Source organism: Larus michahellis, chromosome W, assembly GCF_964199755.1.
Source record: "Larus michahellis chromosome W, bLarMic1.1, whole genome shotgun sequence".
NCBI classification, from domain to species: Eukaryota; Metazoa; Chordata; class Aves; order Charadriiformes; family Laridae; genus Larus; species Larus michahellis.
The window spans coordinates 4,365,788-4,390,569 of NC_133929.1; the positions used below are offsets into that span (position 1 = coordinate 4,365,788).

A 24,782-nucleotide genomic window follows, 5' to 3' on the forward strand; every position below is an offset into this window, starting at 1 on the left:
TAACTTCACTTGTAAGAGAGTAGTGGAATGTTTATTAACGTAAAACAGTGATTTAACAAAGTTAGTAGTGAATGTGACAGTGTTTTACAAGATTCGATGCCAGGGCACGCTTGATTATTTACTGCATAGAGGCCAGGGTCAGACAAGCTGTCAGGGAGACCCTCCCGTTGAGTCACGAGGTTCAGAAAGGACCCCCTGGCTTTCTAAACTCCTTCTCAGAGAGGAGCCTAGGGGCGGCTGGATCCACTCCTAGTCCCAGACTTGGTCAACGGTTTATGTCTAAAGGATTAGATATGCGCAATCAATCCTTATCTCACTCAGCTAAGATTTCAAAGTTTAGCATGCTATCAGTCACTTACCGAGAATCTGCTGCGGCAAGGAATCTCTCAGCCTCGAGGAGCAGAACCTTAAGCGAGCGTCCCCACTCAAGGGGAGATCCTGTCGTGCAGCCCGCTGCCGTGCAGGAGAGCTCAAAGGGCTCTTGGGCTGTCCGCTATTTATGGAGTAAGATAATTGACCTATAGTCATATTCCCATGGGAACAAGATACCTAGGTTCCCACTCCAGACAGTGTTTTGGTTATGTTGCCAGCCATCTCCCACAGTTCAAGTGCAACTCATAACAACTCCCGCTGATGGCCATGGCTTGAGCAGGAGCCAGGGGGGGAAAAAGGGGAAAAGGGGAGAGCACACCACCACAGAGTTGCAAGGAAAAACAACCACAAATGGAGGCTCTTCCTGGAAAATTGCTGCTGCAGTTTCCAGTGGGCAGTTTCCCACACAAAGTAGAAGGGTTTCTGATCCACTTGGAGAAACGCCTGATCTGTATTTCCAAGAAGCGAATAGCAAGGATGGGACTGAAACCCATGCAAGCCACACAAACCCATTAATTGATAGTGTATACTACGATCAGAACTGAAGGGCCCTGCCTCCAGCCAGGTGGAGGAAAGGGACAACCGGGTTTACTGGACTTTGTGGATACGATGGCCTGGCACATCAGACCCCCAGGAGTATAAAGCTCTGGTAGACACCGGTGCATAGTGTACCCTAATGCCATTTAACTCTAAAGGGTCAGAACCCATCTGTATTTCTGGAGTAACAGGAGGGTCCCAACAATTGACTGTATTGGAAGCTGAAGTGAGCCTAACTAGGAATGAGTGGCAAAAACACCCCATTGTGACTTGCCCAGATGCTCTATGCATCCTTGGCATAGATTACCTCAAGAAAGGATATTTCAAAGATCCAAAAGGCTATCGGGGGGGCTTTTGGAATAGCAGCTGTAGAGACTGAGGACATTACACAGCTGTCTGCCTTACCTGACCTTTCAGGTGATCCTTCTGTGGTGGGACTGCTGAGGGTTAAAGAACAGCAGGTGTCAATTGCTACTGCCATGGTGCATCGATGTCAATATCGCACCAACTGAGACTCCCTGATTCCCATCCATAATGTAATTCATTGACTGGAGAGCCAAGGAGTGATCATCAGGACTCGCTTACCTTTTAACAGTCCCATATGGTCAGTGCAAAAGTCTAAGGGAGAGTGAAGACTAACGGTAGACTATCGTGGCCTGAATGAAGTCATGCTGCCACTGAGTACTGCCATGCTGTGCTAGAACTTCAATACGAACTGGAGTCCAAGGCAGCCAAGTGGTATGCCACAACTGATATAGCCAATGCATTCTTCTCATTCCCTTTGGCAGCAGAGTGCAGGCCACAGTTTGCTTTCATGTGGAGGAGCATCCAGTACACCTGGAATCGACTGCCCCAGGGGTGGAAACACAGCCCCACCATTTGCCATGGACCGATCCAGACTGCACTGGAACAGGGTGAAGCTCCAGAACACCTGCAATACATTGATGACATCGTCATATAGGGCAACACAGCAGAAGTTTTTGATGAAGGGAAAATAATCCAAATCCTTCTGAAAGCTGGTTTTGCCATAAAATGAAGTAAGGTCAAGGGACCTGCACAGGAGATCCAGTTCTCAGGAATAAAATGGCAAGATGGACGCCGTCAGATCCCGATGGATGTGATCAACAAAATAGCAGCTATGTCTCCACCAACTAGTAAAAAGGAAACACAAGCTTTCTTAGGCATTGTGGGTTTTTGGAGGGTGCATATCCCAGATTACAGTCTAATTGTAAGCCCTCTGTATCAAGTGACCCGGAAGAAGAATGACTTTAAATGGGGCCCTGAACAACGACAAGCTTTTGAACAAATTAAACAGAAAATAGCTCATGCAGTAGCTCTGGGGATAGTCTGGGCAGTGCAAGATGTAAAAAATGTGCTCTACACCGCAGCCGGGGAGAATGGCCCTGCCTGGAGCCTCTGGCAGAAAGCACCAGGGGAGACCCAAGGTCGACCCCTAGGGTTTGGGAGTCATGGATACAGAGGATCCGAAGCCCGCTACACTCCAACAGAAAAAGAGATATTGGCAGCATATGAAGGGGTTCGAGCTGCTTTGGAAGTAGTTGGTACTTGAAGCACAGCTCCTCTTGGCACCTCGACTGCCGGTGCTGGGCTGGATGTTCAAAGGGAGGGTCCCCTCTACACATCATGCAACTGATGCTACATGGAGTAAGTGGACTGCGCTGATCACACAGTGAACTCGAATGGGAAACCCCAGTCGCCCAGGAATCTTGGAAGTGATCGTGGACTGGCCATAAGGCAAAGATTTCAGAATGTCACCAGAGGAGGAGGTGACGCGTGTAGAAGAGGCCCCACCATATAATAAACTGCCAGAAAATGAGAAGAAATATGCCCTGTTCACTGATGGGTCCTGACGCATTGTAACATCAAAAGTGTAAGGCTGCTGTGTGGAGTCCTACACAATGAGTGGCAGAAGCCACTGAAGGACAAGGTGAATCATGCCAGTTTGCAGAGGCGAAAGCCATCCAGCTGGCTTTAAATATTGCTGAACAAGAAAAATGGCCTGTACTTTATCTCTATACTGATTCATGGAGGGTGGCAAATGTTCTGTGGGGGTGGTTACAGCAGTGGAAGCAGGGCAACTGGCAGCGCAGAGGCAAACCCATCTGGACTGCTGAACTATGGCAAGATATTGCTGCCCGGATAGAGAATCTGGTTGTGAAAGTACGCCATGTAGATGCCCAAGTACCCAAGAATGGGGCCACGGAGGAACATCAGAACAACCAGCAGGTGGATCGGGCTGCTAGGATTGGAGTGGCTCAGGCAACATAAGAGTGAATTATTTATAGCGCGGTGGGCCCATGACTCCTCAGGCCATCAAGGAAGAGATGCAACATATAGATGGGCTCGTGACCGAGGGGTGGACCTGACCACGGACACTATTGCACAGGTCATCCATGAATGTGAGACATGCGCTGCAATTAAGCAAGCCAAGCAGTTAAAGCCTCTTTGGTATGGAGGGCAATGGCTGAAATATAAATCTGGGGAGGCCTGGCAGATTGACTATATCACACTGCCACAAACCCTCCAAGGCAAACGCCATGTGCTCACAATAGTGGAAGCAACCACTGGATGGCTGGAAACATACCCTGTGCCCCATGCCACCACCCAGAGCACTATCCTGGGCCTTGAAAAGCAAGTCCTGTGGCGACATGGCACCCCAGAGAGAATTGAGTTGGACAACGGGACTCATTTCCAAAACAGCCTCATAGACACCTGGGCCAAAAAGCATGGTATTGAGTGGGTACATCACATCCCCTGTCACACACCAGCCTCTGGGAAGATCAAATGATACAATGGACTGCTAAAGACTACACTGAGAGCAATGGGTGGTGGGACTTTAAAACATTGGGATGCACATTTAGCAAAGGCCACCTGGTTAGTTAACACTAGAGGTTCTGCCAATTGAGCTGGCCCTGCCCGATCAGATTTTTTACATACTGTAGAAGGGGATAAAGTACCCGTAGTGCACAAGAAAGATATGTTAGGGAAAACAGTCTGAGTTATTCCTGCCTCAGGCAAAGGCAGATCCATCTGTGGGATTGCTTTTGCTCAAGGACCTGGGTGCGCTTGGTGGGTGATGCAAAAAGATGAGGAAGTCTGATGTATACCTCAAGGGGATTTGATTTGGGTGAGAACAGCCAATGAATTAAACTGTATAATGTTAATTGCTAAATTACCACTGTATGTCACTACTATGGTTGCTATATGCTATATCAATAGTATTACAGTAAGAATCTCCCAAGTTAATGAAGAATGAACTTTGATGAAACTCAGTGAAGTGCAGTGGTGATGGAACCAGAATTGGCTTCAGCAACTGGCGCCCGGCAACTTTCTCGAGATCAACATCTTCAACCCGCAGACCATGGGCATGGACAGTGCCAGATACACCAGCTGTGAGCTCCAGATGCAGTATACCACAATTCAATACCACACACCCCCTCTCTTCTGCCCTTGAAAGACTGTTATGTCAGATAGACCCCAAAGTTATGGACTAAATTAACTCAATGGATATTTTAGAGGGATGGCCCACAGACTAAGGGCATTATATCTGTGTGTGTATATAAATAGATATATATCACAGACAGGAAAAGTGGTGGTGACTTATTGAAAAGTGTAAGATGTGGGCATGATGTAAATGATATGGAACAAGGGGTGGATACTGTCCTGGTTTCAGCTGGGATAGAGTTAATTTTCTTTCTAGTGGTTGCTGTGTTTTCAGATTTGGTATGAAAGGAATGTCAATAATACATATTGTTTTATTTGTTGCCAGGTGATGTTTTTATTTTTTCAAAGACTTTTTTCATCTTTGCATAGAAGCTGAGAAGGAGCGTAGACAGAATGAAGGAATGGCTAATGGAATATTCCATACCATAGACGTCATGCTCAGTATATATGCTCAGTGCATATATACCATAGACGTCATGCTCAGTGATGGATCAAGCACTGACTGGATGGACAGTCCCAAAGAGTGGTGGTCAATGGAGTTAAATCCAGCTGGCGGACAGTCACAAGTGGTGTCCCTCAGGGCTCAGTGTTGGGACCATTTCTGTTTAACATCTTTATTGATGACCTTGATAAGGACATAGAGTGTATCATCAGCAAGTTTGCAGATGACACGAAGCTAAGCGGGAGTGTTGATCTGCATGAGGATAGGGAGGCTCTACAGAGAGACTTGGATAGATTGGACCGATGGGCCAATGCTAATGGGATGAGCTTCCACAAGGCCAAGTGCCGGGTCCTGCACTTGGGCCACAACAACCCCATGCATCGCTACAGGCTTGGGGCAGTGTGGCTGGAGAGCTGCCTGGCAGAAAAGGACCTGGGGGTTCTAATTGACAAGCGGCTGAGCATGAGCCAGCAGTGTGCCCAGGTGGCCAAGAGGGCCAATGGCCTCCTGGCTTGTATTAGAAATAGTGTGACCAGCAGAAGGAGGGAGGTGATTGTCCCCCTGTACTCAGCACGGGTGAGGCCACACCTTGAGTATTGCGTCCAGTTCTGGGCACCTCAATACGAGAGAGATCTCGAGGTGCTGGAGCAAGGGCAGAGGAGGGCAATGAAGCTGGTGAAGGGCCTGCAGAATAAATCTTATGAGGAGCGATGGAAGGAGCTGGGACTGTTTAGTTTGAGGAAGAGGAGGCTGAGGGGAGACCTCATCACTCTCTACAACTACTTGAAAGGACATTGTAGAGAGGTTGGTGCTGGTCTCTTCTCACAGGTAATTAGCGATAGAACAAGAGGGAATGGGTTCAAGCTGCAGCAGGGTAAGTTTAGACTGGACATTAGGAAAAAATTCTTCCCAGAAAGAGTGGTCAGACACTGGAATAGGCTGCCCAGGGAGGTGGTGGAGTCACCATCCCTGGATGTGTTTGAGAGTCGTTTAGATGTGGTGTTAGGGGATATGGTGTAGGGGAGAACTTTGTAGAGTGGAGTTGATGGTTGGACTCGATGATCCCAAGGGTCTTTTCCAACCTAAATGATTCTATGATTCTAAATGTGAGTTGGCTGGGGGAGGGAATCTCTGCTTGAGTCAGGCTGGGCAACCAATTCACAGGGCGGTGAGAGTGACTTGTGTCTTGTATATTCTTTTACTATTATTGTTATTACTTTCATTATTATTGTTATTTTCCTTTTCCGTTATTGTTCTACTAAACTGTCTTTATCTCAGCCCATGGGGTTTTTTTCCCCCCTTTCCCCTCCTTTTCTCCCTCTTCTCCCTACCCTTCTGGGGGAAGGGAGAGAACTGCACTAGCATCTGCGTGGTCCTATCTGCCGTATGACAGGGGTAAATACTATTTTATTGATTTTTTAGAAAGGTTTTAAATGGCCTTTTCTACTGCCTGTAATCCTGATTGGGGATCCCATGGGGCACTCATACTGCCCAGAAGCCTAGACTTACATACACGCACACATGCATATACACCCTTGGTGGGGGGGGAAGGGGGAGTGAGCAAGCGACTGCGTGGTACTACTTGCTGTCTGGAGTTAAACCACAACATTTTTAATATAAAAGCTAAAATGACATTTTATCTATTTTTCCTTACAATTCAGCTAACAATTTGTCTTTGTTTTCTTCTTTAACTGCTATTAATGTGGGTTGCTATTTGAACTGTTGTTACTTTTATTTTGTTGCTTCTGTAGATGTCAGTGCAGTGATAAGCACACTAAATAGTGCTGACAACAGCCCAACAATAAACAAACAGGCATAATAAATTCATTGAGTTACTACCTCTTTCAAACCACGGCAAAATCTTTCAAACACCCGTTTCATGTTGCCACCTTTTTCCATGGAGATCACCCTGGTGTGGTCCTCTTCATTAATCCAGATAAGAAACGTCTTGTCATTGTTATGCCTGGTTGAGAGAAAAAATGAGTAGCTTTAAAGCACAAGATAAGCCCTGAAAAATAACTCTCAGTATTCTTAGTTTTATCACAATCTTTCAGGACTGTGAAGAGGTTAAGCACTGCAAAATAACATTTCTCTGCACAATTAAGGACATGAGCTACTTTCACAGCTTGATCCCCCATGCTAGTGGAATTATGCAGGTTTCTCAGGTCACAGTGAGAAGAGCAATTTTGTCTAATCACATCATGCTGCCCCGAAGCTGAGCTATGAAGAACATGTCTTCAAACATGAACACAGTTGGGAGCTACAGATACTAAGAGAACAGGCAAAGGGAGGAGCCAAATTTTGCATCTTCGGTCACTGAGGATGTTTTTTATTGTTCTTCGAAAATTGTGCAGTTAGAAAACAACTAACTGGGGGGCCCAGCCATATGACCTAACTTAATTGCATTGTCTTCTAAATCAAATCCCATTGCCCTTCATATCACTTAGTAACACTGAATTGCCACATCAGTCAAATTATATGTCTGAGGAAAACAGCTACATGTTGCTTCCGGACACTGCATTAAAGATCCTAGCTTGTCAATTGAGATAAAAATGCCTAGTGAAGTTACCTACTCTTGCTTCAGCCAAATCAGTGACGACTAGGATTATAAAGTGCTAGGTCAAACCTGAGGTCACTTTTCATGGCTTTTCTCCATTTTTTCTGTCTTTTGCAGCAGTCTTTCTACAGAATGTAGAAGGTGATTGATAAGATTAGACTTGTTCATACAAATAGTGGAATATTATCAAGTTTGAAATACGTGAAAATTGAAACTTCACTGACAGCCTAACTTAGAGCTTGTCTTTTACTGCAACCCACTTTTCACACTTGGAGTTTGCTAATGCAAAACTGAACAGATGCAAACATCCTGTGGCCTGACGTTAGAGTTACAGAGAGGTCCAGTTATCTCATTTTCAGTCACGTACAAATATTCAGGGTAGGATTTTCCAAAGAGATTGATGTTGGCCTGACTCAGCTCCCCCTTTAATTAAATGAGTCTTCCCATTGCTTTAAGGAATGCAGAGTGAGACAATACTGATGAAAAAAATCTGTTCTATGGCAATATTGGATTGTGTTCAGAAGCATATCCAGTATTATTCTGATAAGTTAAACCTGCTTTGTCAGGGAGCAGGCACTGGGAAACCTGATCAAAAGTCTGTTGGAAATCTGTGAGGATATTTTATGTCAGTGATCTTCCAATTAGTTCCCCACTGCCTATTTAAATCTGATTAAGAGATTTGTTCTAGGAAAACGATAAATCTGAGGCATTCTGTTCATTGTGTCTACAACCAAACAGAAAAAGCACCAACAATGTAAATACTATCCAGGGATCTCCTGAATAGAACAGATCTGATTTTGACTTGTCTTACATGTGAGATTTCAGTCAGAATAAAAAAAAAAGAGTTAGTATGATTGGAAAATATTTCAGTAAGCCAGATTCTTTTAGAAGAAATTGTTACCTAAAAGAGTACGCATTATCACATCCTCTCTGAAAGTCTTGAACCTTCCTAAGGCAAGCAGATAGGACAGAAGGTTTCTCACAATCCCTTTTAGCCTAATTTTCCAGAATTATAACATCTGGTAAACCCTAGAAATGTACCAGCATGAATGCAAATGCTAGGCACTGCACAGATGCCTCTATCATACGTAAGAATGGATTATCCTCTGCAATTAACTGGTGTCCATTTGGATGCAGTGCATTCTTTCTTCTACAGTACTGACTGTATATTGAATAAAGCTGTTGTGTTTCACAGGATATAGGAAAACATCACTCTAAAACACCACAAAATAAGCTCATATGTACAGTTTCTTTAGGCATGCTAAACAGTAAGGGAGGGCTCAGCATGATTCTTCAAATCATTTCAGTACTACTCATATCTTTCATTCCTATCCATCAAGAAAACACAACTCCCCCCCCTTTCTACAGAAGAAAGACAAAGTGCCAGTAGTCTCTGAAGTCATTTGCCAAATGTCAGACCAATGTTCAATAGCTTTTGAGCCCAAAGGCATTTGGATAAAGGCATTAATCCAAACCTCACAAGATGCTGTTGGCAAAATACCAGAGCCTCTTTACTTACACTGGCATTTGTTGCTTCAGAGAGAACTGCCTGGTGACTCTGAACATCCATGGCACTGCCTTTTCAGTTTCTTTGTCCTAATATATGGATGCTGAGAACACAGCAGACAGGAACCAATGGCTGTGCCAGGCTGTAGTTCTCAGCAAATGTTTGGGAAGGATCTTGTACCCTCAGAGTGGTCACATTTGAGATAGGTCTCTAAACTCATGCCTAAACATTTTATTTAAGCACTTCTGTTTGTTTATATGGGGATATGTGTAGGAGCAGAATTTGGTGGAAATACCTTTAGGGGCCTATTTGAAAAATTTTATTGTCAGAAGGCTAAACTCAGCATGAATAGGAGAAGGGGTAGGGAGAAGGGAATTACTATGGGCTTCCACTGGACCAGTGCACGACCCATACTCCCTGTACCACAGCATGTGTGATCTCTATGCCAAGGACTCTATGGCCCTCCTTGGGTCTGGGTTTACTTGCTGTCTTTACTGTACAAGTCAATTTTTTCCTTCCTCTATTAACAGCGTTACCAAAATCTTTTATTATTGTTGTTTTTCTTGTTGTTGTAGGTAGAACTAGTTCAGCTTGTCATTGATGGGGTCAACTATCTAGTTGACTGTGAGAAGAAACTGGAAAGAGGTCAAGACATTAAAGTACCACCACCATTACCTCAGTTTGGTAAGAAATGATCTTGCGGCTGATGACTGTTAATGATGGTAAATATGGCTGCCATTTTGACAGAAAGCACCTCTGTATATCTCTGTATAAATATCTTGTGTAATAAAACACTGCCTGATACCTTACGTCTCTCTAGATGCCTGGTTGCACTGACAGAAACTAGTCTTAGTGCAGCTTTAGTAGGACAACCACTTTGTAGGGACTGCTTCCCTTTTCCCTTTGTCATCTCAGCAAGCTTTATGTAGGCTTTGAACCTTTCTTTCTTGGCTGATGATAAGGAAAGTATTACTTGAATAATGCAAAAAGCACAAATCCTTAATTCTACCCTGTATGTGCCCGTATTTATGCAGTCTTCTATGAGCACCTGATTTACATTCACAGAAGCACTTCTCTCAAGTGACTGTCCAGACAAGCAAAATCTGTCAGTCTGAAGGGAAGGTGCTGAAAAGTGCTCATTAGTTTTTCAGCATTCAACACCATGGTAAGTTCAATAGTTAACTAGAGTAGGCAGCTGCAAATGGCTTCAGTCTCTGAAGTCTGCCACTTGACCTGTCATCTGGAACCCATTGTCATCTCTGTATGGGAGCTGTCTCTTCTCTGTCCAGGACTGGTTTTCAGACAAACTTCTTTACCATGTCATCTCAAACCCTCAGACTTTTTTAGCCCTGGAGAGTTCACCAGGTCACTTCTCTGGTGTTTTCCTCAGGCACCACCTCTGGCTTGTGGCCTTAGGCTGCAGCAAGCTGGACCAAAAATCAGCAGTAACAAACATCAGTTTGCTGATATTCTGTATCCAACAGAAACCTGCCCAGCATGGCCTATTCCAGTCTTTTCCTGCAGCTTTCAGGTCCCAGGTAATAAGGACCAGGCTCCAGCACTAGTCATCCAAGTGCCTAGGATGTATTGCCACCCTGAGTAAAATCTTCTCAGTGCTCACCACTATTCAATGTTGTAAGCATCTTGGAAAAATAGCACAGTTACAGTCCCTTTGCTTCTCTTCTGCATATTGAAACATATTCAGGGTTTCACAGTAATCTTTCAAAATGCCAGTTTTTCTCCAAAGAAAAAAATCAAAACATGCTCAGGTGAATGTGCTGTCTGTGTTGCTGTAGAGCTGGGAGTAGTATCTGTAAGGGTATGTAGAGGAAGAGGGTATCTGCTCATGTATTGGATTTGCATGGCAAGGTTTTGGTAGTGGGGGGAGCTACAGGGGTAGCTTCTGTGAGAAGATGCCAGAAGCTTCCCCCATGTCGGAGAGAGCCAGTTCCAGCCCGCTCCAAGACAGACCCGCCGCTGGCCAAGGCTGAGCCATTCAGCGATGGTAGTAGCACCTCTGTGATAACATATTTAAGAAGGGGAAAAAACTGGTGCACGACAGTAGCCAGGAGAGAGGAGCGAGAATATGTGAGAGAAGCAACTCTGCAGATACCAATGTCAGTGAAGAAGTGGGGGGAGGAGGTGCTCCAGGTGCCAGAGCAGAGATTCCCCTGCAGCCCCTGGTGAAGACCACGGTGAGGCAGGATGTCCCCTTCAGCCCATGGAGGTCCACGGTGGAGCAGATATCTACCTGCAGCCAGTGGAGGACCCCATGCTGGAGCAGGTGGATGCCTGAAGGAGGCTGTGACCCCGTGGAGAGCTCGTGCTCTATCATGTGATAGGGGGGGTGTGCGTGCACTGTACTGGGGGCTATTGTCCCTTCCTCTAAAAATATTCTATTCAAGCACAAAAAATATTAAGGTTGTAAAAGAAGAAACAGACCTAAACCAAAAAGGAAATTCAACTATTTCTGTATCCAGTCTTTGTCCAGTTTATTTGGAAAGAAAGGATCACTTTCAGCTTGGGGAATTAAAATAACATTCTGTCTCTCAGAAGTGTGGAGGAGGGGAAGGTATTTACAGTGCAATATCCTGCAACTGTATTGCCAGTGGTTCCTAGCTGAGAGTGTTGCTACATTCCAGCTTTAGGCTGTATTTGTAACCTCACCCTGCTGATTTCATAGTGATTCACTGGCTCTTTCTCAAATCAAATTTTTATCTTGAAATAGGAAAAACAGATATAAAAAACCCATAGAAGGAGCCATGTTTATGATGCTACATTGTGTTGCTGATATCAATGATTGTTTAAATAGAATCGTAGAATCATTTAGGTTGGAAAAGACCCTTAAGATCATCAAATTCAACCATTAACCTAGCACTGCAAAGTCCACCACTAAACCACATCCCTAAGTGACAGATCTACACGTCATTTAAATACCTCCAGGGATGGTGACTCAACCACTTCCCTGGGCAGCCTGTTCCAATGCTTGACAACCCTTTCCGTGAAGAAATTTTTTCCTAATATCCATCCTAAACCTCCCCTGGTATAACTTGAGGCCATTTCCTCTCATCCGATCGCTTGTTACTTGGGAGAAGAGAACAAACCCCACCTCGCTGCAACCTCCTCAGGTAGTTGTAGAGAGCGATAAGGTCTCCCCTCAGCCTCCTTTTCTCCAGGCTAAACAACCCCAGCTCCCTCAGCCGCTCCTCATAAGACTTGTTCTCTAGACACTTAACCAGCTTCATTGCCCTTCTCTGGACACACTCCAGCAGCTCAATGTCTTTCTTGTGGTGAGGGGCCCAAAACTGGACACAGTACTCGAGGTGGGGCCTCACCACTGCTGAGTACAGGGGGACGATCACTTCCCTACTCCTGCTGGCCACACTATTGCTGATACAGGCCAGGGTGCTGTTGGCCTTCTTGGCCACCTGGGCACACTGCTGGCTCATAGTCAGCCTGTTGTTGACCAACACCCCCAGGTCCTTTTCTGCCAGGCAGCTTTCCAGCCACTGTGCCCCAAGCCTGTAGCGCTGCATGGGCTTGTTGTGACCCCAGTGCAGGACCCGGCACTTGGCCTTGTTGAACCTCATACCACTGGCCTCGGTCCATTGATCCAGCCTCTCCAGATCCCTCTGTAGAGCCTTCCTAACCTCAGGCAGATCAACGCTCCCACCCAACTTGGTGTCGTCTGCAAAATTACTGAGGGTGCACTCAACCCCCTCCTCCAGATCATTGATAAAGATATTAAAGAGAACTGGCCCCAGTACTCAGCCCTGGGGAACATCACTTGTGACCGGCCGCCAACTGGATTTAACTCCATTCACCGGAACTCTTTGCGACCCACCATCCAGCCATTTTTTAACCCAGCAAAGATCACACCTGTCCAAGCCATGAGAAGCCAGTTCCTCCAGGAGAATGCCATGGGAAACAGTGTCAAAAGCTTTACTAAAATCTGGGTAGACAACATCCACAGGCTTTCACTCATTCACTAAGTGGGTCACCTTGTCATAGAAGGAGATCAGGTTAGTCAAGCAGGACCCGGCTTTCATAAACCCACGTGGACTGGGCCTGATCACCTGGTTGTCCTGTACGTGCTGCGTGATAGCACTCAAGGTGAGCTTCTCCATAACCTTCCCCGGCACCGAGGTCAGACTGACAGGCCTGTAATTCCCCGGGTTCTCCTTGTAGCCCTTCTTGTAGATGGGCATCATATTTGCTATCTTCCAGTCAACTGGAACCTCCCGGTTAGCCAGGACTGCTGATAAATGATGGAAAGTGGCTTGGTGAGTGCTTCCGCCAGCTCCCTCAGTACACTTGGGTGGATCCCATCAGGCCCCATAGACTTGTGCATGTCTAAGTGGTGCAGCAGGTCACTCACCATTTCCCTGTGGATTATGGGGGGTTCATTCTGCTCCATGTCTCTGTCTTCCAGCTCAGGGGGCTGGGGACCCAGAGAACAACTGGTCTTACTATTAAAGACTGAGGCAAAGAAGGCATTAAGTACTTCAGCCTTTTCCTCATCCTTTGTCACTATGTTTCCCCCCCGCATCCAATAAAGGATGGAGATTCTCCTTAGCCCTCCTTTTGTTGCTAACGCATTTATAGAAACATTTTTTATTGTCTTTTACGACAGTAGCCAGATTAAGTTCTAGTTGGGCTTTGACCCTTATAATTTTCTCCCTGCGTAACCTCACAACATCCTTGTAGTCCTCCTGAGCTGCCTGCCCCTTCTTCCAAAGGTCATAAACTCTCTTATTTTTCCTGAGTTCCAGCCAAAGTTCTCTGTTCAGCCAGGCTGGTCTTCTTCCCAGCGGGCTCGTCTTTTGGCACATAGGGATGACCTGCTCCTGCACCTTGAACATTTCCTTCTTGAAGAACGTCCAGCCTTCTTGGACTACTTTGCCCTTCAGGACTGCCTCCCAAGGGTCTCTGTCAACCAGGCCCCTAAACAGGTCAAAGCCTGCCCTCTGGAAGTCCAAGGTGGCAGTTCTGCTGACCCCCCTTCTTGCTTCTCCAAGAATTGAAAACTACCATTTCATGATTGCTGTGCCCAAGACAGCCTCCAGCCCTCACATCCCCCACAAGTCCTTCTCTGTTCGCAAACAACAGGTCCAGTGGGGTGCCTTCCCTAGTTAGCTCACTCACCAACTGTGTTGGGAAGTTATCTTCCACACACTCCAGGAACCTCCTAGACTGTTTCCTCTCCACTGTATTGTATTTCCAGCAGACATCTGGTAAGTTAAATTCCACCATGAGAACAAGGGATAGCGATTGTGAGACTTCTCCCAACTGCTTATAGAGTATTTCATCTGCCTCTTCATCCTCGTTGGATGAAGACCACCATGATATCTGCCTTGTTGGCCTTTCCCCGATTCTTACCTGTAAACACTCGACCCTTTCATCAGCATCGTCAAGCTCTAGACAGCCAAAACACTCCCTAACACACAGAGCTACCCCACCACCTCTCCTTCCTTGCCTGTCCCTTCTGAAGAGTTTATAGCCATCCATTCCAGCACTCCAGTTGTATTGCATCCCACCATGTTTCTGTGATGGCAACTATATCATAGTTTTCCCACTGCACAATGGCTTCCAGCTCCTCCTGTTTGTTGCCCATGCTGCGTGCGTTGGTGTAGATGCACTTCAGGTGGGCTATTGATCTTGCCACCTTTTTTGTGGGAGAAGCCCTAATTCCTATGTGACTTCTTTCAAGCACTTCCATGGTTTCTAACACTTCAACAACCCTTGCATCTTTGCTGCATCTTTGCTGCATCTTTGCCTATATGAATATAAAGGTTGTACATTTTTAATTAATTAATCATTTCAAAAATTGCAAAAAAAAATGCAGGGGACCCATGCTGGAGCAGTCTGTTCCTGAAGGACTGCACCCTGTGGAAAGGACCCATGCTAGAGCAGCTCGTGAAGAACTGCAGCCCGGGGGAAAGGACCCACGTTGGAGAAGTTTGTGAAGGACTGTCTCCTGTGGGTGGGATCCCACGCTGGAGCAGGGGAACAGTATGAAGAGGAAGGAGTGGCAGAGACGTGTGATGAACTGACCGCAAGCCCCATTCCCCGTGCCCCTGCGCCGCCTATATGAATATAAAGGTCTTACTTTTTTTTAAAAATTTAATTATTAAAAGCACTGCAAAAAAGTTGTAAAAACAAACTGAACATGCTGTGAGTATCAGTGCAGAGTGACTGTGGGGTTAGGACAAGCGAGGAGACTTGTAATATGGTCTTTCAAACATGACACAAGCTTCTACATGTCACACAACATACCAGATTCCTCTGGCATCTGGCCAGTCACGTGCCATCCCAGCACATGTTAGCAAAGGGGACACTGGCTTGTCAAAGAGAAAATGATCCTGGATGCCAAAATGGGACCAGAGAGAGAAAGACAAACAGAGAAAGAGAAAAAACAAACCAAAGTTGAAGTTTATTCAGAGAAGCAGTATAACACTGTCTTATGCATTTAATATGAAGGTAATCGATACAAGTAAATCACATAGCATGGCTTGTGAACCTGGTTCCTGCCTGACTGAAAACTAAAAGCACTTTACCCAGGTGACTTTCTTAGAGGGCAGGTTCTTGGAGAGTCTCACTGACACTGGTAATATGACTTAAGTTTTGCCAAAAAACATTTTTGAATTGTAGAGAGGAAGGACCTAATACCACATACACACAACAGAGGGGATTGTGGAGGGACTTAACCACTAAAACCAGAAATGTGCATCTGCATACAGACAAATTTCAGGGTAGGAGAAGGCAATGAGTCCTTAAAGATAGCAAAATATCCAATGCTAGATCTGAAAAGAGATTTCTCCAGCATAGAGACGTAGCAGTTTATTTTGAGCATGAATCAAGGTAGGAATTAAATCGGTGCTAAGCTTGATCTTTTGGAATCACAGACTTGTTCTTTTCCTCGGTTCAGTGAGGAATCGGAGGTTCAATTTCTGATTTAATAAATGTATCACTTGGTGTGCCACAGACTTGCCGCATTCCAAATAATTTTGTTTTCAATTGGCTGGGTTTTTTTCCCAAGCAAATAAGTATTGATTTTCATGTGTGTGCTGAAAAATTATTAGTTCTTAATTCCTCAAATGCTGTCATATCAAATGTTGTGGGTTTTTTGTCAGGATTTAATTGAGAATAGGGTGGCAAGCTACCCAGAATAAATATGACAAGGTAGACAAGTTCATAGAATCATAGGATCATCAAATCATAGAATGGGTTGGGTTGGAAGGGACCTTAAAGATCGTCTAGTTGATAAGCTTTACCTTTTTTCCTCCTCAATTGAGAAATTTAGGCCTTCATCTTTGAATGCCCTGTGATGGGCATGATGCAGCCCAAACACCAACCATACAGAAAAAAAAAGAGAGAGTTCTCTCTGCTCATCATAAGGGACACAACATTTATTTCCTCAATTTGCTCCATGCTGCATTTTTGTTTCAGAGAAAAAATCCTACTTTTGCAAGAAATCAGCCGAGCACTATTAGTTTCCCTTACATGCCTATGGCCCAAATATGCAAACTACTGAATGCCTCCTGTGTTGAATGCTATTCAGCTCTCACTGACTTGAGTTTACAGAAATCAAACGGTGCTTATTAATGTTTGGCAGAAAGACTGACATCTTAGAGGTTCAAGATCCTAAAATACTGAAGGAAGTAAGCAATGATATGAGTTAAAGACGGACTCTGAGGTTGCAACATTCAATGCCCTGATTTTCATAAATTTGCATTACTGTGAAAACAAGCAAAACAAGGCAAAATGCTGAATCAGGGAAGCCTGTTCCACTTCCCAAAGAGCTTAACCAGTAAACCATGAAGGAATTATGTTCTCAGCGCTCTTATTTTGATCTGTGCTTCTTGAAGAGCTCTCTTCTGCTGAAGAAGGCAATGAACTAAAACCTAAGATAGGTAATCAGTATCTTGTCAATAATCATATTGACAAGGACATTCAATGAAAAAAGTTACTGATCTTACATAAATTCTTAACTCCTGGTTAATCCAGAGTGTAACACCTAGTTGCAAGGTTATAAATAGTTATGCTATTTCATCAGCTCCCTTTTGGTTGATGTTATGGATTAATGCGCTATGAATATAGCTAACAAGGTACAGCCATTCCTTTGGATAGAATCATAGAATAGTTTGGGCTGGAAGGGACCTTTAAAGGTCACGTAGTCCAACCCCCTTGCCATGAGTAGGGACATCTTCAACTAGATCAGGTTGCTCAGAGCCCCGTCCAACCTGACCTTGAATGTTTCCAGGGATGGGGCATCCGCCACCTCTCTGGGCAACCAGAGGATGTTTAAAATGCACATTAAATCTTTGGGTTTTTTTTTAAGCAATCTTCTAGATTTTTGCATTTTTAAAAGTCTCAGTATGAATCCCTGTTATGGATTTTCAAAATAGTTGACTGTTGCCCAGTTTTGCCATGAAAACACTTGGAAACTTTGATCCTCTCAAACATGTCTCTGCAGGAACTGAATAATGAGATGATGCAACAAAATCCATGATGAAAATCCTTGTGTTCTTATCTCTGTGACAATGAAAACTATTGTTATGGACCCGATCCTTGAAGTCCTTAAACACAGTTATGGGACTGGGAAAAATTGACCTGGATGCAGTTTGCTACAATCATTTTGGAGAAATTAAAATTAGTGTAGTTTTGACTTAAAATTTATAGTAAAAACCCCACACTCTGACAGTCTAGAATACAGAAAATATGTAATATTTATCTCAATGTTATACTAGTAGTTTAAATTGTTACTAATATAGAAAATATGAATATTTTCTAAAGGAAATAACCAAAATAGATTCCTGAATTGACTTTATAAATTGGACAAAGAGGTGGCAATAGCCATATATTTTTGATTTGACGGAGACCTTCCTACGTGGAACATAAATGATTTTTTTTTGATCTGCACAGTGTGTATTTAGTCAAAATATAGACTCTGGACAATTTGCCATCATGCTAAAAATATCGACAGGCCATTAACTACTGGGTTTATGCTGTGATTATCTTCCTTAGCTACACAGAAAAGCATGTACACCGAAGAAAGCCAAAGATAAAAATAAATGAGAGTAAATGGAGATGGTGTCAGTACTGGATGTATCGCAGAGCTCCCAGCTTGCATCCAGGCAATCCACCAACTCAGAGCCATGCTGGCTGAGGCAGAAGGTCATATCTGAAGCTGCAAGAGTAAAACAGTAAAGTTTTCCCAGCCATGCCTAAGGGGAAGTCAGGCAGGAGCTGTTGTCAATAAAGAAGAGTAAATTGCTGTTAGCAATAACGAAGAGGCAAGGAAGACAAGGAGGGGGGCCTGGGGTGACAGAAAAGGAACCCAAAACCAAAAAAATGGGGCTTAAGTGGGGTAACATACAGCATTTGCATGTAAGCAAGGAAGTGTCTACAAGAAATCCTCAAAATCCTTTCTGGGAAATTAGCATGCTGGGGTGCCTCTCTAAAGTGCCTGTACACTAATGCATGCAGCATGGGGAATAAACATAAGGAATTAGAGATCTGTGCACAGTTGCAGGGCTATGAGCCTGTTGAGATCACAGAGATGTTGTAGCATGGCTACCAAGACTGGGGTGTTGCAATGGAGGGATACAGGCTTTTTAGGAAAGACAGTACAGGAAGACAAGGAGGGGGAGTTGCCCTTTAAGTTAGAGAACAACTGGAACGTATGGAGCTCTGTCTGGGGATGGATGATGAGCCTCTGAGAGCTTATAGGTAAGAATTAAAGAGCATACAGGTATGGGAGACATTGTAGAATCACAGAATCATAGAATAGTTTGGGTTGGAAGGGACCTTTAAAGGTCATCTAGTCCAATCCCCCTGCCATGAGCAGGGACATCTTCAACTAGATCGGGTTGCTCAGAGCCATGTCCAACCTGACCTTGAATGTTTCCAGGGATGGAAAAATTCATAAAATACTGTCTAATCAATACATAGCATATGTATATCTGAAATTGCTATGTGATGTGTATGACACCTGTGTGATCCCTAATTGCCTTTATCTTCCTTATCCTTGGGCCAATGTTGTCTTTTTCTAGTAGCCCTTTCTGGCTGTTTGAATCAGGTTTGGCAGTGGTTTTTATTCTACTGGCTCAATGGCAGCATGTTGCTGTAACAAATGGGTCCTAGTTTTGTCATTGAACTTTAACTTCATCAGCAATCTTGTTATTTTTCGTTTTAAAATGAAATCCCGAGTCTCTCTGATTTTATTTCCCATCTTATTAAAAGTGGCTCTTAAATGGTGTTCATCGATTATTTTTACCTGCAGTAAATGCACTCTATTTCTAAATCTTTGTTTGCTCTCACTGGCAGTGACGGAGTTTAATAAAATCAATATACTCTTTGTGCATACCTCCCTGTAGTGGATGCAAAGCCCTGGAAAATGAGCAAAATGCAAACAGGAAATTCCTCTAGAGAGACAAAAATATTAAAGACAAGTAATAAAGAAGGAATGGTCTCTAGCGTAGATTTACTGAAGGAGTTTGAAAAGGCTGTGGCCCCCGGATAAGGACTGCCTGATATACGCTTGGCTGCTTGATGCACCAGCAACCGTGCCCAAGATACAGATACAGATGTATGCTCCCTCTAGTGGCACATTAGTTTAAATTAGACAATACAAAGAGAAAACGACACACCTTACTCTTTAATTAGCAAGTGAAAACAGCATGGAAACAGTGAATTTTGGTAGCGTAATTAAGAAGGCCAAGAGTCGAAAGACGCCACAGATGTGCTGCAGCCACTGAGTGAGGCCAATAGCTGCTCATGGTCCAGCCCGGCCCATGGACTTTCATGTTGGGGAAGCACTTGTAGCCTCTCTCACATGTATTTGTAAGGACCAATTTTATACTGCTAGAACGTCTTCATTTAGCTTTTCCTGCTCTTGTAGATTATTTCACTGTTGATTCTGCCCATATAAAACTGTGTCTTTATAGAAAAAGGGGCTGTGTTGTGCTTTTCTTCTTCACTGGAGTGTCTCTAGATTCCTATGTTAAACTTAAGGTATTTGTTTTAAAGCTTTCTAGACTGCTCCCAGTGATGGGCTCCAAAAATGCTGCTCACAGTGAAAAAGCACTGGATGCTAGACCTTGGGATAAGATAGGGTATGTATATTCAGTTTATAATAATCGGATAACTCATTTAAATAGGGGAGGGAATTGGATATAGATGAAATCAAGGATTATTCACTGAGTTTTAATTGAACTATTGGGTTAAAGCTCAAAGTTATATCACTTTAATACGGACAAATTTTTTGCAACAGACCTGTATCCTAGCTTAGAAGAAGATGTTTCCATTTATAACCTAGACCATTCTATGATTCTATATTATATAAATGCCTATATAGTCAAAAAAAACCCACCTCATCTTGGAGGAGAAAAACCTTCTTTTTACATTATTTCTGTGTTTAAAATCTCCTTGATGTTTGAATGGGAGCACCTGGCCAAACCGGTTTCAGAACACAAAAGGCGAGATGCAGGGAGTTGTCATTCGACTCAGCTCCATCTCGCCTCGGCAGATGCTTATTGATGCCTATCTATGCAGAGATAACTTGGGGGGAGCTGTGGAAATGGCTCAGCCTGGGGTGGTCTCAACACTGCATTACAATCAGAACCGGAAACCCGAATGGTGCCTTTAACAAACAAAATGCCCTGAGTCACATCCCACCACTATTCAGTCCTATCCCTACACTCCCTCATAAAGAGTCCCTCCCCATCCTTCCTGTAGGCCCCCTTTAGGCACTGGAAGGCTGCTATAAGGTCTCCCCGGAGCCTTCTCTTCTCCAGGCTGAACAGCCCCAGCTCTCTCAGCCTGTCCTCGTAGCAGAGGGGCTCCAGCCCTCTGATCATCTTCGTGGCCCTCCTCTGGACCCGTTCCAACAGGTCCATGTCCTTCTCGTGCTGAGGGTTCCAGAGCTGGACACAGTACTCCAGGTGGGGTCTCACGAGAGCAGAGTAGAGGGGCAGAATCACCTCCCTCGGCCTGCTGACCACGCTTCTTTTGATGCAACCCAGGATGCGGTTGGCTTTCTGGGCTGCAAGCGCGCATTGCCTGCTCATGCTGAGCTTCTTGTCCACCAGCACCCCCAAGTCCTTCTCCTCAGGGCTGCTCTCAAGCCCTTCTCCTCCCAACCTGTATTTGTGCCTGGGATTGCCACGACCCAGGTGCAGGACCTTGCACTTGGCCTTGTTGAACTTCATGAGGTTCGCACAGGCTGTGTAAGGGATAATAGGGGATGGTCCAAGTGAGACACGACGGAAAATTACTAGTTGAACCAAACCCAGTATACGTGCCGAGAAAAAGGACCTCAGTACTGTTGCTGCAAAAACTCTGTGCGTGTCCATGAGAACCTGACCTTCGAAGAAGAAAACAAGAAGAAGGGAGTACGCCAATGTAGTCACATATCAGACAGCCGCTGTTAGCAAAGCCCGATCATGAGTCTGGTGAGGCTCGCTGCATGCGCTGGCCACGTGTGCAGTGACTCTAGCCTGCACCTTAAACCACTGATTAGAGGTCTCCCTGATGCTATGAAAATGTATGTGCAAAACCTAAAGGAAAAAATTTCACAGGCAATTGACCATAATACTCGCAACCCCCACCAGCGATGGCAGCCTGTTTTAACTTGGGGGGAACTATTACAAGAAAGAGTGATTTATGGTAGAGACATGGGTTGGTTAGAGGAAGGTTCAAATACACAGCGCCGGGTCCGTCAGGCACGGTTTGTCGGGCATAATAATCCCCGTCCTCCTAGACAAACCAGTTCTCGTTTTGACCCTCAGCGTTATGAATTGTGGAAAAGGCGTTAGCATTAGGAATACCCCGATCAATGTTACATGGACAGTCCACAGAGAATATTCGTATAATGGTAAACTTGGTGGAGCAGCCTATTAACAAAGCTACAGAATGTACTGATGCTGTTAAAACACAGAAAGATAACGTCTCTGCCCCTTGGAACCCTTTCTCAGACTTAAGGAAGGATTTGATTGATCTAAAAAACTAGAAAGCGCGGGGGGGGTGGGGGGGGTGTGTGTGTATTTTAGGCCAACCCACCCATGTGATATCTAACCTAGGATGGCCTAACCATTTAAGTGAACCACATATTGTTTTAGCTACTGGCCCCAGACGAATACCTGTGAATTTTCTAATTGATACTGGAGCTCAAATAAGTGTTAGCACCGAAAAAACAGCAAAAAGGATAGGATTAGTCCCCACCCAGAAGAAGATAAATGTAATAGGAGTGACCGGAGTCCGTGAAATCAGACCAATTGGTGCATTGCGTGTCTGGCTTCCAGGAGAAAGCCGAATGACTAAGATAAAAGTAGTCATTGGTCCCTATCGTAATAACATTTTGGGATTTGATGTATTAGCAAACAAAGTCTGGAGATTGCCAGACGGCGCGGTATGGAGCTTTGGAGTCCCGCCGTGTGAGGTCCGGTGGCTGGAGATTGCCATTAGGCTGCCTCCTTCTCGGGTAACAAATGTTAATCAATATCCTTTAGCAGCCACAGCCAAAACGGGAATCAGGGAAGTAATTAAAGACCTGGAAGCCTGTGGTATTATAATCAGGACACACTCTATAATTCTCCGGTATGGCCAGTACGTAAACCGGACGGTAGATGGCGACTCACAATTGACTACAGGAGGCTTAATAGCAATGTAATGCCCCTTACGGCTGCTGTTCCTAATATTGCTGACCTGGTCACTCAGATTCAAGTTACCATCACACATGGATGTGCACTTTAGATCTTAAGGATATGTTTTTTATGATTCCTCTTCAGGAGGAAGATAAGCCTCAATTTGCATTCGCGTGGGAGGGAGTGCAATATACTTTTAATCGTCTCCCACAAGGATACAAACATTCTCCCACTATTGCCCATAATGCACTAGCGAAAATATTGAAGGAGGTAAAGGTACCAGATGGGATAAACATGTACCAACACATTGATGACATCCTAATAGGTGGAGATAATGACGAGGCAGTCAGAGAAGTGTCTAGTCAGGTTTGGGACACACTGACGTCATTGGAATTAGAAATCCCTCCCACTAAATGTCAGGGACCAAGTCAAGAAGTTAAATTTTTGGGAGTTTGGTGGTCAGGAGGAGCCGTGGCTATACCAGCTGATATCCTGGAAAAAATAGAAGCTGGTAAAGCTCTGGAGAATAAGAAGGACATTCCATAATTGCAGACCCCTGTATAATTTGATTAAGAAAAATGTTGGTTGGCAGTGGACCCCTCAGCATGAGGAAGCCTTGAACTTGCTGATTCATGAACTTCACATATATCAGTCTTTAGCCCCCATACACCAGACAGTTCCTATACAGACTGAGTGGGGATTTAGTGAACATGGTTCTCATGTTCTAATTTATATCAACGGGGACCAGAAGGCCCTGATAGACCCTCGGAATTCTCCTCTCATTCATTTAATGATACTGAGCAGAGATATACCAATTGGGAAAAAGGTATGTTATCACTTGTGCGGGCAGTAAAAAAGGCTGAGCGGATTTGCACAAGCCAAGATATGGTTGTCGGGGGTCCTTTCCTCCTCCTGGAATCAGTTAAATCAGTTGGGAAAACCTCCAGAAGACGAAGAAGATAGCTGAAGCGACACATGAGCTGCAGGACCAAATAAAGGACACATGGTTGGGAAATATTTTTGGTAAATTAGGATGGGTATTGAAGTAGGGTTTGACATATTAAAGCTGTAAACTAATTGAAGTAGAGGCTTAATATATTAGAACTGTAAATTAGAGTAGGAGCTTAATTTAGGAGACTGGGTGCCTTAAGGCTGTACAAAGAGCAGATGCAACAGTTGTAGTACTAAATGTCAGAACTCATCTCCTATTTTTTAAGACAGAATGCTTTAGGACAATATAACCTTGTAGTAGAAGCTTATCTCTCAAAACAAGGGGCCCAGGGTTACTGAGGAATGCAGAGACTAGTCAAAGCTAACACTTTTGATGCGCCAGCAAGAATAAAGAAGTAGAGCAGAGGCCTGAAGTTCACCCAGAAGTCACAACGATGAAGAGGAGTGGAGGAAGTTAACTTCGGCATTTCATGGCATCAGTATCATACCTGTTGCTTTGTTCCATCTTGCACTCTAAATCACTTGTCAAGCTTCTGCAACTAACTATTGCTCTGTTGTCGTCGTATGAGAAGTGATAGCAGGCTTCTTCAGACTTAAATCACAAGGTAGATCTGCATGAGAATTTCAGTTTAAGAGCAACAGCTGTTTTCAGGCAGTCAAACAGAGCATGTACTTGCAAAAACTCTGTGCGTGTCCATGAGAACCTGACCTTCGAAGAAGAAAACAAGAAGAAGGGAGTACGACAATGTAGTCACGTATCAGACAGCCGCTGTTAGCAAAGCCCGATCATGAGTCTGGTGAGGCTCGCTGCATGCGCTGGCCACGCGTGCAGTGACTCTAGCCTGTACTTTTCCACTCAATCCGGTGCAGGATATAAGGGGGCTGTCCTAGGCCGGGGCGAGGGAGAGAGACATGAGCGCATTTTGAAGATACAGGGGACGCCCTGACCGCGCTGTGCCTTGCCTCCCTCTGCCGTACCAATGGGGCTCCTTGTTATCCTGCTGCTCAGTGGTGCTGCTACGATCTATGGGTTGGTAAGACTCTCTGAAGTAACTTTTGGGACATTTGGGAACCGCTTTGCAAGGCTTCTCAATAAAGCTGACTTCACTGCTTTTTTTCTCTGTAGCAAGGCTTCACAATAAAGCAGAGTTAACCTTTTTTTTCTTTGTGTGGGCTCCAGTTTGTATGTTGGAATCTCTCCAAAAAAGAACCCGTTACACAGGCCCACCTCTCAAGCCTGTCCAGGTCCCTCTGGATGGCATCCCTTCCCTCCGGCGTGTCGACCACGCCACACAGCTTGGTGTC

The 24,782-nt window shown here is 44.6% G+C and overlaps 1 protein-coding gene across 5 annotated transcripts in view; it reads right to left on the reverse strand.

The window, feature by feature from the left end:
- The window catches only part of LOC141735561 (creatine kinase S-type, mitochondrial-like), a 111,661-nt gene that overhangs the window by 33,988 nt on the left and 52,891 nt on the right, over window positions 1-24,782 (reverse strand). For all 5 annotated transcript variants that reach the window (XM_074568554.1, XM_074568553.1, XM_074568552.1 and 2 more), the window contains 2 exons: window positions 15,157-15,242; window positions 6,656-6,779 (listed from right to left, as the gene is read on the reverse strand). In XM_074568554.1, the coding sequence (XP_074424655.1) occupies window positions 6,656-6,779; window positions 15,157-15,242 (210 nt within the window). The remainder of the gene's footprint in view (window positions 1-6,655; window positions 6,780-15,156; window positions 15,243-24,782) is intronic.